Consider the following 16,578-nt stretch of genomic DNA (forward strand, 5'->3'; position numbering starts at 1 on the left):
AGAAAGAAATTGACATGGGACAATATACGCAATTTACATTCCATGCAAATGCATGCATCATCCAAAGTTTTCAAAAATCAAATACCTTTCCTACTCAAATGTAATCTAGCATGCATTTAGCCCACTCGAACCACACTTCATCAATTTTAACTCTGGAGTACTTGAGATTTGTAAACTGTAAAAACACATAAATAATATATTAGTAAACCAAGACCAAAAATCATAGTTGAAAAAGTAGTAAGAGCACCAGGTAACAAGATGACTAATTTGAATGCTTAAAAAGAGACACATTCATCATTTATCTCAACCACATCATATAGTAATAGATCTATCATTCCTGGGAACTTAATATATTCCAAATCAGAAATTATTGCAACAAAGGTTTCTCATAGTTGCAATTTAATTAATCAGTACTTGATGGAGGTTCAATCTTTTCATATTCAGAATATCATTCAAACGTCCTGATGTAGCAACAATGATTGAACACTGCGTATAAAAATTAATCAGTACTTTAGAGCCTTCAAAAATTCCCACTGCGTTCTTCATAGACTCAACATCAATGTCTATTAGCTTTCCTGTGCTTGATGCAATGACTGAACACCTCTTTTCTTGGGCATTAGGAACAAAGGTGTTTGCTTTTTCTTCAGAAGAAAACAATGCAATACTGAAAAAAAAACATCTCAACTATCACAAACAAAAGAATGATATGTTTGTTATTAACCACTTACGAATCAAATAAAGTTGAGCTAGAATATTGAGGGTGATGGGAATTTAGATAAAGACTTTTTTTTTGACTGTACAAGGTTTATTAGTAAAGAGATTATTTTGCTGATCTCTTTCATCCTATATCTTTTCCAATCCATCATGGTATCTTACTGGACATAAACTTCAAACGATGCCTAACAAAATATCAAAAATAGTACCAGAGCCAAAATTCTCAAACACATCAATCTTCTTCTTCCTTTGGTTTATCTTACGGCAAACATTTTCGTATATTTCCTTTACGACACCCTCTTCTTCCCTAGTACTTTCTATACCAAACACATCAACCCTCCCATGGAGCCTCTATATAAAACAATGTCTATACGCTATAACTCATGATATATGTCATGCAAACTTTATATGCATTCAGTATCATCAGTTTATGGAGGTATTAAGGAAAGATTAAAGTGATTGTTGTCTAATTCATAACCAATTCTGCCTTGATCCTTTCCAGCTTGATGTATTACCATATTAAAATTCCTAATTACTTTCGCATGATGTGATTTTTCTCTATTCTTGTCCATTATTTTTATGTAACTGCTAAAGTACTGCTTGTGTTAACTATGAACTCTGAACAATGCTGAACAAATCATCAAGAATATTATTGTTTCCACAAGTTCTCACAAAATTGTGTATAATTGATCTAAATAGTTAGCAAATGCAATTTTGTGATTGTTTTTTCAGAAAGATATATAAAGGAAGCCCTTGAATCCTCCATCCCCCAATAACTTATAATTGTTGTAAGACATTGACATTGTTGTAATACAATTTCAAAGTATGTTGTATCCCAAAGGTTCAACTAACTGGGGCTCTGACAATATTAATCTTAACTCACCAAGAATTCATGATGCTAAACTAATCATGTCTGGCCAGTTGCTAAGACAAAAATAAAGCACTGACCTGTAACACATTTAACCAATATGTAAGGCACACACCGTGTTGTGTTGTCCCAAGAAAGTTCCAAGCACTCCATGCCGCTGGGTTTTGTGGCATGAAACTTTTGTCATGATGAAGATAAATGTCACTGTGCATTGAGAAATCGAAGACTCCAATTCGAGAGGGTGAGAAAACTAAAATTTTGCAAGGACGTGTATGTGATTGAGTTTGAGCAAGAAGAAATGTGAAGTTCCCCTCAAGTTTGCAATATATGAGTCTTATTTTGTGATTTAAAGTTCCTTTAGTTCCTTAAAAAATTTTTTGAATCAGTATTGCTTGTTGGGCTATTTTTGGAAGAAAGAACTGGAGGTGAGAAAAGGTATGCCGTTTGTTCGAAAACATATCACCGAACACTGTGAGAAAAATTGAGATCTTAGGGCACCATTTGAAAAAACAAATCACCTAGATTCGAAGTTATCAGTTGTCCTAGAACTAAGATCCTAGACATTCAGCTAATAGTTATCACATGAACACCCAATTCTTAAAATTTATGGGCTTCTATGATTCGAATGGCTTTCTTGCACTTCTTAAAAAAATATATATATGTGCATATATATCAACATACCTATATACACACTACAACAAAAAAAATTCATGGGCTTCTTTGACTTTGTAGTTCACTTTTTTTCTACAAAGTGATAGATGAATTATAACCACATATATCAACTAGAGTTAAAAAAAGACCACCTTAAATAACTTACTATAAAGTCTTCAGACATCCGATTAATCACAAAACTACTCCAATCTCCAGGTGAAATGCAATGTCCTTGAGGTACCTTGTTGAGAAGCTTCAGATTATTTCTATTTGGTTGGATGAATGTCTTGGTGAGGTGAGTTTTGTACTGACGCCACTTTGAATTTGCAAAGCTCAAACACTCATTCCTCCATTTTGGGTCCAATTGGTATGTCAACTATACAAACAAATATCTTAAGTAAATAAATAAAAGAAAAGAAAAAAATGTGGAAGGTACAAAGGCCAAGTGTTACTAGAAAAATTACAAAGAAAATTTTCTAATATACATCAATAAGGCAGAGAGACTAAATGGAAATGCTCTAGAATTACATATTATGCATAGCTCTAGTTTCTAAAGTTCCATTAGGATAACTACAAGAGCAATTAGGGTACATGAGTTGGCTTCCTTTGATAGAAAACTTGCTAGAGGTGCTAAAAATAATTCTCTGAAATGTGTATTTCTATAAAATCTATGCATCTAGGAGAATTATAAAATAATGTGTTCCACAAGTGCTAAAACATTTGGACTTGGATAAAATGTTACCCATCAGTAATAAAATTGTGAATAATGAAACAGGTATAAACATCTGTAAGCTATGAAACATCAACTGAAAAGAAGATTACCAGCATATAAGTCAGTTGTTTGTTCTCCTCTAGAAATTTTTCCTATTCGAGAGATGAAAACCATTAAGAGCAGAAACAAAATTAAGAGAGAAAAAACATTCAACAAATTAAAACTCGAGGGAATATGTATGCCAACATTCTTCTTGTGCATCTTCCATATTTCCATCTAGAATTGGCAAGAAATGAGAATCAATTCAACAGCATAAAGGTAATCTCAATTGAAATGACAAGCAAATACCATTAAACAAATTTCTCACTTGCTTTTCCCTTACGCTGGTGAGCCCAATCTGGAGTGCCTCCTCAATAGGAATCAATTCCTTTGGGTAAAGGGAGTTGAGATCCTCACCCTTAAGATGCCTAATTCGCACAGAACAAAGCCATCATAAGAGAGCACAAACTTCACTAGATGAGTGATATATACATATGAACCATATGAATCAAACAATATATTAGCACACCAAACCTTAGTTCAATATGCATGTTGTCGTTTTCTTTCTTAAGTCGCTCAATTTCAACGCTCAGACTCTGCAAAAAGACAGCAATTTGCTTCACGGAAAATTGAAAATGATTCATTTGGTGTAGAGAAAAAAATTGATTTAAAAATGAGATGAATGGAATAAAAAAAAATAGAATCTCCATGATTTTGCAGAAGATATCAGAAATTTTCTTATTCACCATTTAGATTCATGGACGAAACTAGAGTCATCTAAAACAAAGGAAGAGAGAGAGAGAGAGAAAAGAGCATTTTTAATTTAGCAACGATACCTCATGCTTGGCATCCCAGAGCTTTTCGCCGGAGTTCGTCTGGTACGTCATGCTACTTTTTTTTCCTAATTTTGCGCCAAGGCAAAATGTTTTTATCTGAGATTATTATTCGTAGAGTTCGCATTAAGTGAGCAAACTAAAACGTAAAACGTGTAATATTTGAGAAATCTAAAATTAGGAAATAAGATCAAGAAGGAAGGGAAAGGGAGAACGGAGGTGAAGACAAAGAAGCAAAGATAAGCAACAAGAGAGTTGGGGATATTAAAAGCAAGAAGGGAAAAAGGGGGGAAAGAGAGCTTCAACTTGGGAGCCCAAAGGAATCGGGTTCTCAAATAAAGCACCGAAAAAGAAGAGGAAAGGAAGAAATTTTGGATCCAACATTTATGGGATCATTCAAAAATAATACGAAGCAGGAAGATGAACACAAAACAAACCAAAAAACCACCGAACTCAGACCTAAACCTCGATCATTGTCCCCGTAGCCGTACGTTCACAGAGCTCCTAACCAAGTTCCCCTGAAGATTGCTCAAACCAAAATCAACTCCACCTCCGAAGAAAGAAACAATAAAAAAGAAGACAGATGGATATTAGAAAGAATAAGAAAACCTCGAACACGCCTACCGAGACTCATTAGTCAAGATTCAGTCTCTCCATCCTCTCCACGCAGCAAAACTGGGACAAAAGAGGTGGAGAAAACGCAAGAAAACTGAGAGAGGAGAGTACTGAACACGCTGTCTCGAATCCAACGCCGACCACAGGAGACGAAGACTCTCGCTCGATTTCTCAATTTCGCTCTTCAATCGGATTCCATTGATCCTGGACGAAACTAGAGTCATCTTCATTTGGTGGAGAATGAAGTGTTACAAATTTTGACTAAGTATTAGTGGGAAAATTAAATTATTTTATTTTACATAGACAGCGGGTTTTAAAAATTGCTGTTAAAATCGATATCTATTAAAAAAAAAAAATGCGCTCATAGACATCGGCTTAAAAATCGATGTCTATGAGCGAAAATATGTACTTATAGACACTTATTTTTAGAAAAACTAGTGTAAAATACTTAACGCCATCGTTTTTAACTTAAAACCGTTGTTGTTCCACCGATGTCTATGAGGATTTTTCTTATAGTGACATAAAATAAATTGAACAGAAACTAAAGAAAGAAAGAGGCAAAAGGATTTACTTGGTTACAACCAAGGAGGTTGTTAATTCAAGAAATGTCACACTAGTATCTCCTTCGGGCGGAAAAGCCTCTTATAGTAGTGAAAGTGCAAAACAAAGAAGCTAATCTAAAACTTAAACGTACAAGCGTTGGAAATGAATTGCTCTGAGTGGTTAAAAGTTTCTGGACCAAGGCTATATTTATAGCCTTGGTCGGGGTGCCTGGAAGGGTTCCGGGTGCCCTGGGGGGATAAAACTTTATCCCCCAACGTTAAGATTGTGAAAGACTCGATCTAGTCAAAGATGGACTTCCGGGCGCCCCAGTACGTTCCGGGCGCCCCGGAGGGGTCCGGGCGCCCCAGTCAGCTCCGGGCGCCCCGGACCCAAAATTCAACTCTGGTTGACTTTTTCGGTCTTCTCGAGTGGGCTTCCGCTCCGGCTTTTCGTCCCTCAGAATCGTCGCGTGTTTCCTTCTCATCCGCCAGCGTACTCATCCGCAGTCTTCGTCCCTCAGACGCACCGCGTGCCGTCCTTCTCGCTCCGGCTTTCGTCCCTCGGAACCACCGCACGCTTCCTTCTCGTCTGCCGGTGTACTCTTCCACAGTGCCTCGTCCCTCGGGCGCACCGCGTGCCGTCCTTCTTGTTAGCTGCGTCTTCCACTCGACTACCTGTACTCCTAAGCTCCTGCACACTTAGACACGAGGTTAGAAACACATAGGACCTAGCTTAACTTGTTGATCACACCAAAACAACCTTGGGGTTCCAACACTTCCTAGACAAAGTCTTTCAAAGAAATCGAATATTTAACTTCTTACAGTAACTAGGTTTAACTACAGAGACCTCAATAGAAACACAATATTGAAACATGAAATCAAAAAATAAAATCGATAACAAAATGATAACCTAAAACTGATAACCTCTTGTGTTTGATTTTTCAAGATCTATACAAAAGATGAACTAGTTATGATGCGAAAACTAATAACTAGTTATACCTTTTGTAGCTTATAGACTTCTTGATCTTCTGCTATATTCCTCTCCTTCTCTTGGACGTCGTGTGGGCGACGATCTTCCAAGATGAAATCCACCCAAGCTTCTTCCTTTGCTTCCAAGATTCACCCACCAACTAACTTCCAAGAGATGCTAGACAAGAGAGCTTCCTTCTCTCCTTCTTCTCCTTCAAGCAACCAGCCACAAAGAGAAAGCAATGCTTGATGCCACCGACCTCCAAGAGAGAAAACAAAAGGAGAAGACAAAAAGATAAGGGCCGGCCACCAAAGGATTGGAAGAGAGGAATAGAAGATGTGTTATCTCATGAGGCAACCCCTCCATCTCTTTTATAATCCTTGGTCTTGGCAAAAAAAGGAAAGTTTTAAACATAATTAAAACTTCCTTATTTTCCTTGTCAATGACTAAAAAGGAAAGTTTTAAAATAAAAATTAAAACTTCCTTTTAATGCTTATCATGGTCGGCCCTACACATGTGCTCCAAACAAGGAAAGTTTTAAACATAAATTTAAAACTTTCTTATTTGTTTCCGGTAAGAAATTTTTAATAAAAAATTTCTCTTTTAAATCCCTTGTTAGTTATAAAAGGAAAATTTTATAAATTAAAATCTCTCTTTTAAAACATGTGGATGGTTACAAAAAAGGAAAATTTTATCAAAAAATTAAAATCTTTCTTTTAACTACAAATAAGGAAAGATATCAAACCTCTCTCTTAATCCTTTGTAGAAAACTATAAAAGGAAAGATTTTAAAGTTTAAAAACTCTCTTTTAAAATCATGGATTCCATAAAAGGAAAGATTTTAAAATTTAAAATACCCTTTTATATTTTATATGGCCGGCCACCTAGCTTGGGCTCCAAGCTTGGCCGACCACAACTTGGCTCCAATCTTTGGCTTGGCCGACCCTAGCTTGGGCTCCAAGCTTGGCTTGGCCGGCTACAACAAGATGGGTAAGAAGCTTGGCTTTAAGTGGATATAAGGCTTTATAAATAAGAGGCTACAACAGGGACCGAGAGGAGGAATTGGTCTCCCGATGAGCTTGAGCTTCCCATGTTTGCCCCGAACACCCAACTCAAGTTCATCAATAATAACTCATACCACTAAAGAGTTATTATTGCACTACCGCACCAATCCCATATTACAATATGGTCTCCTTCTTATCATGAGTGCGTTAGTATCCCTGTGTTTAAGATATTGAATGCCCACTAATTAAATGAGTTACTGACAACTCACTTAATTAATATCTAGCTCTAAGAGTAGTACCACTCAACCTTATTGTATTGTCATACTAAGTCCACCTACAGGGTTTACATGACAATGCTTCTGAGCTCCTCAAGGGGGCACACCAACCTAGATTACTAAGACACAGTTTCATTCTATAATCAACAACACACCATATAAATCATATCATTTCCCAACTTATCGGGCCTATTGATTTAACGAACTAAATCTCACCCTTTGATAAATTAAAGAAATAAATATTAAGTATACGTGCTTGTTATTATATCATGATTAAGAGTACACACTTCCATAATAATAGAGGTTTTGTTCTTTTATGTAGTCAGTAAAAAAAGAAACTACCTCAAATGGTCTTGCTCAATACACTCATTGTGTACTAGTGTAATTTTATAGTCAAGATAAACTAATACCAAATTACACTACAACCACTCCAATGGTTTGTCCCATTCCATCTTGGTTGTGAGCTACTATTTATAATTTATAAGGAACTGATAACATGATCTTCTGTGTGACACCACACACCATGTTATCTTCAATATAAATTAAATGAACAACTACACTTAGCATATAAATGTAGACATTTGACCAATGTGATTCTTATTTCAAAATAAATGTTTATACAAAAAGCTAGACTTTTAGTATTATACACTCTAATAGGCTCAAGGCCTGTAGCCTTATAAATCTCTCCATATATATCGGGCTAGATTAAAGGTCAGTCAGGTTCGAGGCAGTTAACTTCATAAAGCTCTTCATATACGATAGACCATAAAGTCAGCCGAAATTAAGAAACTTAGTTGCATACTTACTTCCGAATGGATCTTCAGTACACACATTTATCAGATGGTTGCCTAAGCAGATTTCTAGCATGTTGAACGTATCATATGAATCTCTGACAGGATTTATGACAACATTCAATACATAACAAAGCATTTCAATGCATGGATAGCATAAGGACAGTTAGCCGTGCTAGCCGGCCAAGATATATTTAGCAAACAAACAACAGATAATATTTTAACAAACTGTCAGAATTATCGAAGAATATTCCTTTGGAACCTCCTTCGGAGGTTATCTTGTTTCCCATTGGGCGATTATTTATAACAGCATATTCTTGTAACAACTTCATCAAAGGCCTAAGCTATAAACGACAAAAGAAGTACATCTGTGGATAGATAAAAGATTCCTTGAATACTTTTACACAATAAATTAACAAACTCCTACACACGATGCCACCTTATGATCATGGAGGTTATGAGAGGAGGTATATAAAGGGGGTCCTCTCCATTGGCAAGGTACACAATTTATATCACCTGAACCTCATTCTCGTGCAAACATCTTTTTTCTATTGTTCCTCATTCTTTCATCCAAAAAAGTACTAACTTGAGCATCAGAGGGCCTTGCTAGGGATCCCCTTCCCTGATTTTTTGTCACTAACCCTCTGTTAGATCGTTGGTGTGTGTGCAGAATCACAAGGAGGCCTCACTAAGAAGAAAAAAAGTCTTGCTCCAGTCAAGCATCCCTCATCATCACCAGCGGGCCATCTCTTCAACTTTTAAACAGGATCAAATTTGGCGCTGTCTATGGGAATCTTCGCCTAAATCTGAGGCTTAGAGATGGAGGAGGCTGGAAAACTTACCACGCTTACTTTAACACAAGAGGAGCTAGAGATGATCATCAACACTCAAGTGTAAAAGGCACTACAGCAGCAACAACAAGCAGCTATTGGTGGTACGCTACCACCACCAAATCCTGTGACATCAATAACATCCCACCAGAGAGAGAGGAGCTCAAGAGGAAGTCCCCCATTTTCTCCGTGCACCTCCCTCACCAATCCAACATCCTCGAACACTTTTTCATACACCGCTAGACCATGTGGATCCAAAGGAACTAAGCTAAGAATCCTCTGGAGAAGTACTTGTCCGAGAAGGGCACAAAGGAAAAGCTCCACTGACTAATAGCTCTCCTGAGCGAATTAGTGCCCCATTCTCTCAATAGGTGCTAGATGATAAATTGTCAAAACATTATCAGGCCTTAAACATAGGAGATTACTTAGGATTCACTGATTCAAAAGATTATCTCCTTAAATTTGAAAATGTTGCTCTTCTTCAACAATTTATGATTGGTGTAAAGTGCTGAATGTTCCTCACTATATTTGGCGGTTTGGCCCAACGATGGTTTAAGCGACTACTGGACAACTTCAATTGTCGTTTCAAGGATTTTTGTAAAGTCTTTCTTCATCATTTTTCCAGAAATCGACATTACCATAAGACACCCTAGAGCCTCTTTTCGCTCAAGAAAGGGCCCAAGGAGACGCTTAGAGCTTATATTAAAAGATTCAATCAGGTGGCTATGGAAGTTCCCACAACCACCACAGAAATTTTGGTGAGCGCTTTTTCTCAAGGGCTTGTTCATAATGACTTCTTTGACGATTTGGCAAGAAGACCTCCAAAGAACTTTGATCTGATACTCGACCGAGTAACTGAATTCATTAATGTGGAAGAAGCACAAACAATCCAAAAAAAGGAGGTTGCCACACCTACATCAACTCTAACCTTCGAGTGCCCGACGCTGCCTGCTCCTCCACCTAAAGTACCTTGGGCAGGTCCTCAATTTCATCATCAAGAACCACGACCTTAGGCCATGTAACATGTGGAGGCACCTTGAGAAGTAACGCGTCGGTGGTGTACATATCATTGGTCAGCCACTCATGACATGTAGGAGTGTTACTCTATGATAAATCGCCTGAACACCAATTAGAGATTTCACCGGCACACCCCATCGCCCAACCGCGGCCCTTATCGACAACCAAATGGTTCACCAAAAAAAAATCAAATAAGATGAAGTGAGAAGTACTGGGAATGTCGACTGCTTAGGGTTTTTATAAAGAATAGTTTAATTACAGCCGTTTGATCAAAACGACATGTGCTTGAAGAGCCATGATTGTAGGGAACGGTGTGTCGTTGAGTCACATGTAGTGTGCATCAATGGCTGCTTCGAGAAACAAGGAGTGATGCTATGTGGTGTCCACCCATAAATAGACATTTAAATGGACATGATAATCAAATCATTTCACTACTAGAGTGTCTTTCAGCGCACCCTTTGTACTTTTTCCTTCTGAATGGTCAGCTACCAACATGTAGTATTTAAAAAAATCACTAAGTGATTGGGTCGCAAAGAAGAGCATGAATAGTTGGATGGCCCTGATAAAAAGGGTGTGTGAGTGAAAATAGGACTTAGGTCTAGTCAGTCGGTTACACGTCCATCGACTAGACTTGAAGGGAAGGCTAGTGATACGATGTGTAATGAGTGGACCCAGGAAATGAACTGGTAGTCAAAGACAAGGTGACATGACAGTTAAAGTCAAGGCAATGTGGCAATCAAAGTCAGAATAGGAGTATACTTCTCAGTTAGCTTTATCATTTGCCCGGCATCAAGGCTCTCGGGTCTAGCTCAATCAAATAACAAGTCGTACAAGAGAGGGCCGATCGGTTAGAATAAAGGCCAGCCGATCCTAAAACACTTAACCTCATAAATCTCTATGTGTGCCCGACTGGATAAAATACTAGCTGGGCCTAAAGTACATAGCATCATAAATCTCTATGTGCCCCCGACTGAATGAAAGACCAGTCGAGCTTAAAGCACTTAGCCTCATAAATCTCTATGTGCACCCAGCTAGATGAAATACTAGCCGAGCCTAAAGCACTTAACCTCATAAATCTCTATATGCACCCGGTTGGATAAATACTGACCGGGCCTAAAGCACTTAGCATCATAAATCTCTATGTGTGCCTGGCCAAATGAAAGGCTAGCTAAACCTAAATCACATAACCTCATAAATCTCTATGTGTGCTCGGCTAGATGAAATACCGGCCAGGCCTAAAGTACTTAGCAACATAAATCTCTATATGCGCTTGGCCGGATGAAAGACCAGCTGGGCCCAAAATACTTAACCTCATAAATCTCTATTTGCACTAGGCCGGATGATATACCGGTCGGGCCTAAAGCACTTAACCTCATAAATCTCTATGTGTGCTTAGCTGGATGAAATACCGACTAGGCCTAAAGTATATAGTATCATAAATCTCTATGTGCACTTGACCGGATGAAAGGCTAGTCGGGCCTATAGCACTTAACCTCATAAATCTCTATGTGCGCTCAGCTGGATGAAATACTAGCCATGCCTAAAGCACTTAACCTCATAAATTCATATGTGTGCTAGGTTGGATGAAATACTGACTGAGCCTCTATATGCGCCCGACCGGATGAAATATCAGTTGGCCTAAAGCACTTGTCCTCATAAATCTCTCCGTGTACATCCGACCAAATGATGGTCGGTCGGGCTCAAGGCCTGTAGCCTTATAAATCTTTCCATATATACCAGGCTAGATTAAAGGTCAGTCGGGTTAGAGGCAGTTAACTTCATAAAACTCTTCATACACGATCGACCATGAAGTTGGTCGAAATTAAGAAACTTAGTTGCATACTTACTTCCGAATGGATCTTCAGTACACACAGTTTATCGGATAGTTTCCTAAGTAGATTTCTAGCATGCTGAATGTATCATATGAATCTTTGACCGAATTTATGACATCATTCAATACATAACAAAACATCTCAATGCAAGGACAGACATAAGGATGGTCAGCCTTGCTAACCGGCTGAGATATATTCAGCAGATAAACAATAGATAATATTTTAATAATCTTCTAGAATTGTTGGGGAATATTCCTTTGGAACCTCCTTTGGAGGTTATCATGTTTCCCATTAGGTGACTATTTATGACAGCATATTCTTGTAACTGCTTCATCAAAGACCTAAGCTATAAATGATAAAAGAGATATATCTGTGGGTAGATAAAGATTCCTTGGATACTTTTACACAATAAACTAACAAACTCCTACATATGATGCCACCTTATGATCATGGAGATTATGAGAGGAGGTATATAAATGGGGTCCTCTCCGTTGGTAAGGTACGCAATTTACATCACCTAAACCTCATTCTCATGTGAACGCCTTTTTTTCACTGTTCCTTATTCCTTCATCCAAAACCATACTAACTTGAGCGTCAAAGGGACTTGCCAAGGATCCTCTTCCCTAGTTTTTGGTCACTAACCTTCTATTGGATCATCGGTGTGTGCGCAGGATCACAAGGAGGCCTCACCAAGAAGAAAAAAATCTTGCTCTGGTCAACCATCTAGTCATCGTCATCAGCGCGTCATCTCTTCAGTTTTCAGACAGGATCATTTGGATTGGTTGGGTTCAGGTTCAGGTTCTGGTTTAAGGGTTTTGGGTTGTATGTGGTTTCAGGTTGAGTTTGAGTTGAGATTTTTTATAATTTTTTTTTCTAATCTGACCCGAATCTAATTTGATCCATTTGAATTGACAACCCTACCTTCACATCAACAAAATTAACACATGTGACATCAATCATCTTATTGGCTCTACTAGATCCTCAAGTCGTAGCAACATGAATTAAAGGCTCAATGTTTCCAATTTCTCATCAACCCGAGCATCCTCAACAACCTCCAAAGTGCTTGGCAACCTAAGGATCCTAGCTCCTCAACTTTTAGAATGTTCGACAAACCAAGAGCTTAGAACACAAGCACCCTCCTCAGCATCTCTAGAGTGCACGACAGAGAGTGCTAAACAACAAGAACAATGTCCTCCTCAACCTCTAGAGTGCTCAGCAGCCCAAACACCCTCCTCAACTTTTAGAATGTTTGACAAGCTACGAGCTTAGAGTGCAAGAACCCTCCTCAGCATCTCTAGAGTGCCTGAAAATAAGAACACCCTCCTTAACCTCTAGAGTGCTCAATAGCCCAACCACCCTCCTCAACCTCTAGAGTGCTCAATAGCCATCATCATCGTTGTCGTGAAGAACCATCATCACTAGAACGGGGAAGAATCTGACTTAGAGTGGAGCTCAACTGAAGATGTAGCATTATGAAGCTTTGTTGTTAGTTTAATTCGCTAATTTCTTGATTCTATTGCAAAATTTGATGATCCCTTTACAACATTTATTAATCCCTTTGTGTCATTTCTTGATCCCTTTACAATATTATCCCCTTCAAATGGGTAACCTCTTTAGTCAAACTATTTATTTGGGCCCTTACTAATGGTGGGATGGAAGATATACCAAACAACTCTATGGGTTTTGCATAAGGAACTCATTCCCAATATGCTTTCCCCTTTGCCTCCCCACCCACCTCTAGTCATAAACTCATATTATTACCAACAGAGGGCTTAGATCCTTCAGTGACATCACTAGATTATGAGCACCTCTGTGCTAGATCTAGCTCATTATATTTATTTGTATTGTCATTAAAAAAATAGAAACACATATAATCTTGATTAGATATAATAGAAACACATATAATATAAAGAGAAACCATGTACATAACTAATAGAATTTAAATTATAAATTAAGATCAAATAAAGATTAATCAAAACCTTTGTTTCTTTAGTTCTACTCCCACTCCAAGTCTTATTATTTTTTTTTTATAAATGCATGGGTGAAAGTATCTAAGAATACATGCTCATTCCCTATTTCCTTGTTAGTAAAAAACCACTATTAGAAATAATGAAATAGATTAAAAATTTTGTGAGAAAGTTAAAAAAATTATTGGTGGAGGGAGCATCCGATAATTGAACCTATGTTTTGATAATGAAAAAGAATTCAAAGTTAAGGCTTCTTGTTATTCTAACAAGTTGAACTAAGTGTGCAAGAAAGTCTTAAGTGATCTTAGGTAAAGGAACGTCCTAGTTGAGGCTTGGCAAGTGGAAAGTCCTCGGAACAAAGTCCTGGTCCGGGGAACTAGGCAAAGTCTTGGTGGGTTGAGGATGTTGGGCGAAATCCTAGGGTCAAGGACAAAGGTAAAAGTCCTGGGGGTTGTGGACACCAGGTGGAAGACTGGACAGGTTGGGATCAAACGTCTAGCAGAAAGTCTTGATGCCTCAGATGTTGATCAATAGTCTAACCGGTCTGGAATATCGGGTTGGCAAAAGGTAAACTCTCTTAAGAGGATTAGGTGAGAATATGTTCCCTATAGAGGGAATAGTAGCATCAATTCAACCTATTATTTTTGAGGAATTTGAAAGTTAAAATCGGACAGTGCGGAGACTGTCAAATAGTTTATTAATCATATTTTATTATGTTAAACTTTGTTTTACAGGGTATCTTTTGTATTTAGACTAATGTGCCTTACCACAACGAAATGTACAAAGGATTACCTTGGGTGAACTGTGCTTGAGGTGCCTTCCATCGTGCTGAAGGTACCTCAGATACCTTGGCCAAAGTCCCACACAGAAAGGGGTGGAGGTGCTTTCCATGTGGTAGAAGGTGCCCTGGAGACTAGCTTGAAGGTGCCTTCGAGTGCCTTGAAGGCGCCTTCAGATGGATAAACAACGCAGGCTATGGAGGTTATCGAGTCCGAGGATGAGGGGATAACTTCTACAACTGGAGGTGCCTTTCATAGTGTTTAAGGTGGACTCCAATAGTCTATAAAAGGCTGGTTCAAGTAGATCTTTAATTGTAACTCATTCTTGCGATCCTTCACTTCTACGCTGTTTTAAAGATGATCTTAGGACTCTACAACGCGACTCCGATGAGTGAAACCTGGAACTTTTAATCCTTAGTTGTCGGTATAATTTTAATTATTGTAGTTAAATTATTATACTTGTAATTCTCTAATTTATTAGTAAATTGCCCAAAGTAAATATTCAACGAGTGTGAGCCTTGGAGTAAGAGTCATCACAGGCTCCGAACCAAGTAAAACCAAAGGTATTAGCTTGACTTTCTGTTTTCCTTTCTTTATTTCTTTATTTTCGCTATTCAGCCCCCCCTCTAGCGCTTCTCGATCCAACAAAGGATACTTAGATAGGTAATCGAGGTATATTTTATTTATACTAATTTACCATAATTGTTTGCCCATTATATGCCATGACATCATGTTTAGCATTCACTTTTATTATGAAAAACACAAAAATACCATGACATGACATACATACATCATGTAGCAATAATGTAATTTCTTTTGAAAATTATTTTATTTTGATATATATCATAACCCATCATGCATTATTTTTAATTTCCTTAAAATTAAGGACAATGATATTTACTAACAAGTGACATCCAAGGTGAATGTTCATAATCTCTAAAATGTCTAGATAGAGGTGCATGATCTCTAGTTTAGGGCAAGACCAAATCTACATCTCACAAAGGATCATAAGGTGACTTGTATGTGTTTTAGTACACATTAGACATAAGTGAGATGTTAAGATGATAAAAAAGACTCAAGATGTTGATTTAGTACATCTATTTGAGTTTTAATTTCATCAAAACACATAGTTATGTGTACTCCAATCATTGGAAAAGCTAATGTACAAGTCATGTGCATTGAGCCCAAAGAACATGGTTGGAAATTAGTTTTGAAAAATACTTTAAATATACTTTGGAAAACCTTGGTGAAGACTATCTTTTGATAGTAATCATCGTTGAAAAGTTAGACACAAACTTGGAAGAAACATTGAAGTTTTTACAAGTTTCAAATTTTGTGTCAATCTTTGAAAATAAGATGTATTTTTTAGAAAACTATTTTTTCATGATAGTATATATCTTAAAATAGTGTCTACAAGAGTTTTCATGATTTTTAGAATTTTTAGGGCATTTCTAAAATTCAGATGAAATTGGACTTCAGAATTTCAGAAACCCAATCGATCAACCGATCGATTGGGAAGCCTCAATCGATCAGCCGATCGATTGAGATGTATTTTTTCGTGAGAAGAGCCTCGCTAGATCGATCAGCCAATCGATTCAACCTGCCTCGATCGATCAGTGGATTGATTCAGAGGCAATTTCTATGAACAGAAGCTCGCGGAATTGATCAGGCGATCGATTGAAATGGTTTCAATTGATTGAAACCCAACTTCAATTGATTGGGAATGCTGATTTTGGCTAGGAAAGCCTAATTTCAGCATTTTGAACCATTTTTAGTCTAGATAACCATTCCTAACCCCTTGGAATCCTTTTGTACACATTTAGGGGGAGTTTTCATGTTGAAAGAAAAAATGAATTGGTTTGGGAAGACTAAGTTAAAGTTTAGGTTGAGGTTTGGTTTCAATATTGAATTTTAAACCTCAAAACTTCTAATTTTGGATTTCCTAACTCATTAAGGACATGAAAATTAATTTTTCATACACCTTGGAAGGTAGTTAACCTTCCTTAGTGTAAATGCTTAAGGTTGAACATTTAAAATACAATAGAGAGTGGATATCTTCATTGTTTAGTTGTGTATGCTCAAAGGTGAGCATTGGATACAATGAAGGGTATGGGACCTTCATTGTGGTTGAGAATATGTT

At 37.6% G+C, this 16,578-nt stretch overlaps 1 protein-coding gene across 3 annotated transcripts; it reads right to left on the minus strand.

Annotated features, from left to right (window-relative positions):
• Positions 1-384: 384 nt before the first annotated feature.
• LOC122056694 (MADS-box transcription factor 4-like) lies at positions 385-4,674 on the minus strand. Of its 3 annotated transcripts, none has more exons than XM_042618784.1 (9): positions 4,442-4,674; positions 4,277-4,335; positions 3,821-3,916; positions 3,519-3,580; positions 3,313-3,412; positions 3,192-3,221; positions 3,056-3,097; positions 2,475-2,609; positions 385-664 (listed from the first exon to the last, which is right to left on the minus strand). In XM_042618784.1, the coding sequence occupies exons 3-9, from the start codon at positions 3,869-3,871 to the stop codon at positions 644-646; spliced, it is 441 nt and encodes a 146-aa protein (XP_042474718.1). In that variant the 5' UTR covers positions 3,872-3,916; positions 4,277-4,335; positions 4,442-4,674; the 3' UTR covers positions 385-643. The 3 variants fall into 3 exon arrangements, with proteins under 3 accessions (XP_042474718.1, XP_042474711.1, XP_042474704.1); XM_042618777.1 differs by having other exon boundaries at positions 386-664; positions 2,400-2,609; XM_042618770.1 differs by lacking the exon at positions 385-664 and having other exon boundaries at positions 784-2,609.
• Positions 4,675-16,578: the final 11,904 nt, after the last annotated feature.

Source organism: Zingiber officinale, chromosome 1B (genome assembly GCF_018446385.1).
Source record: "Zingiber officinale cultivar Zhangliang chromosome 1B, Zo_v1.1, whole genome shotgun sequence".
In the NCBI taxonomy this organism is placed as follows: Eukaryota; Viridiplantae; Streptophyta; class Magnoliopsida; order Zingiberales; family Zingiberaceae; genus Zingiber; species Zingiber officinale.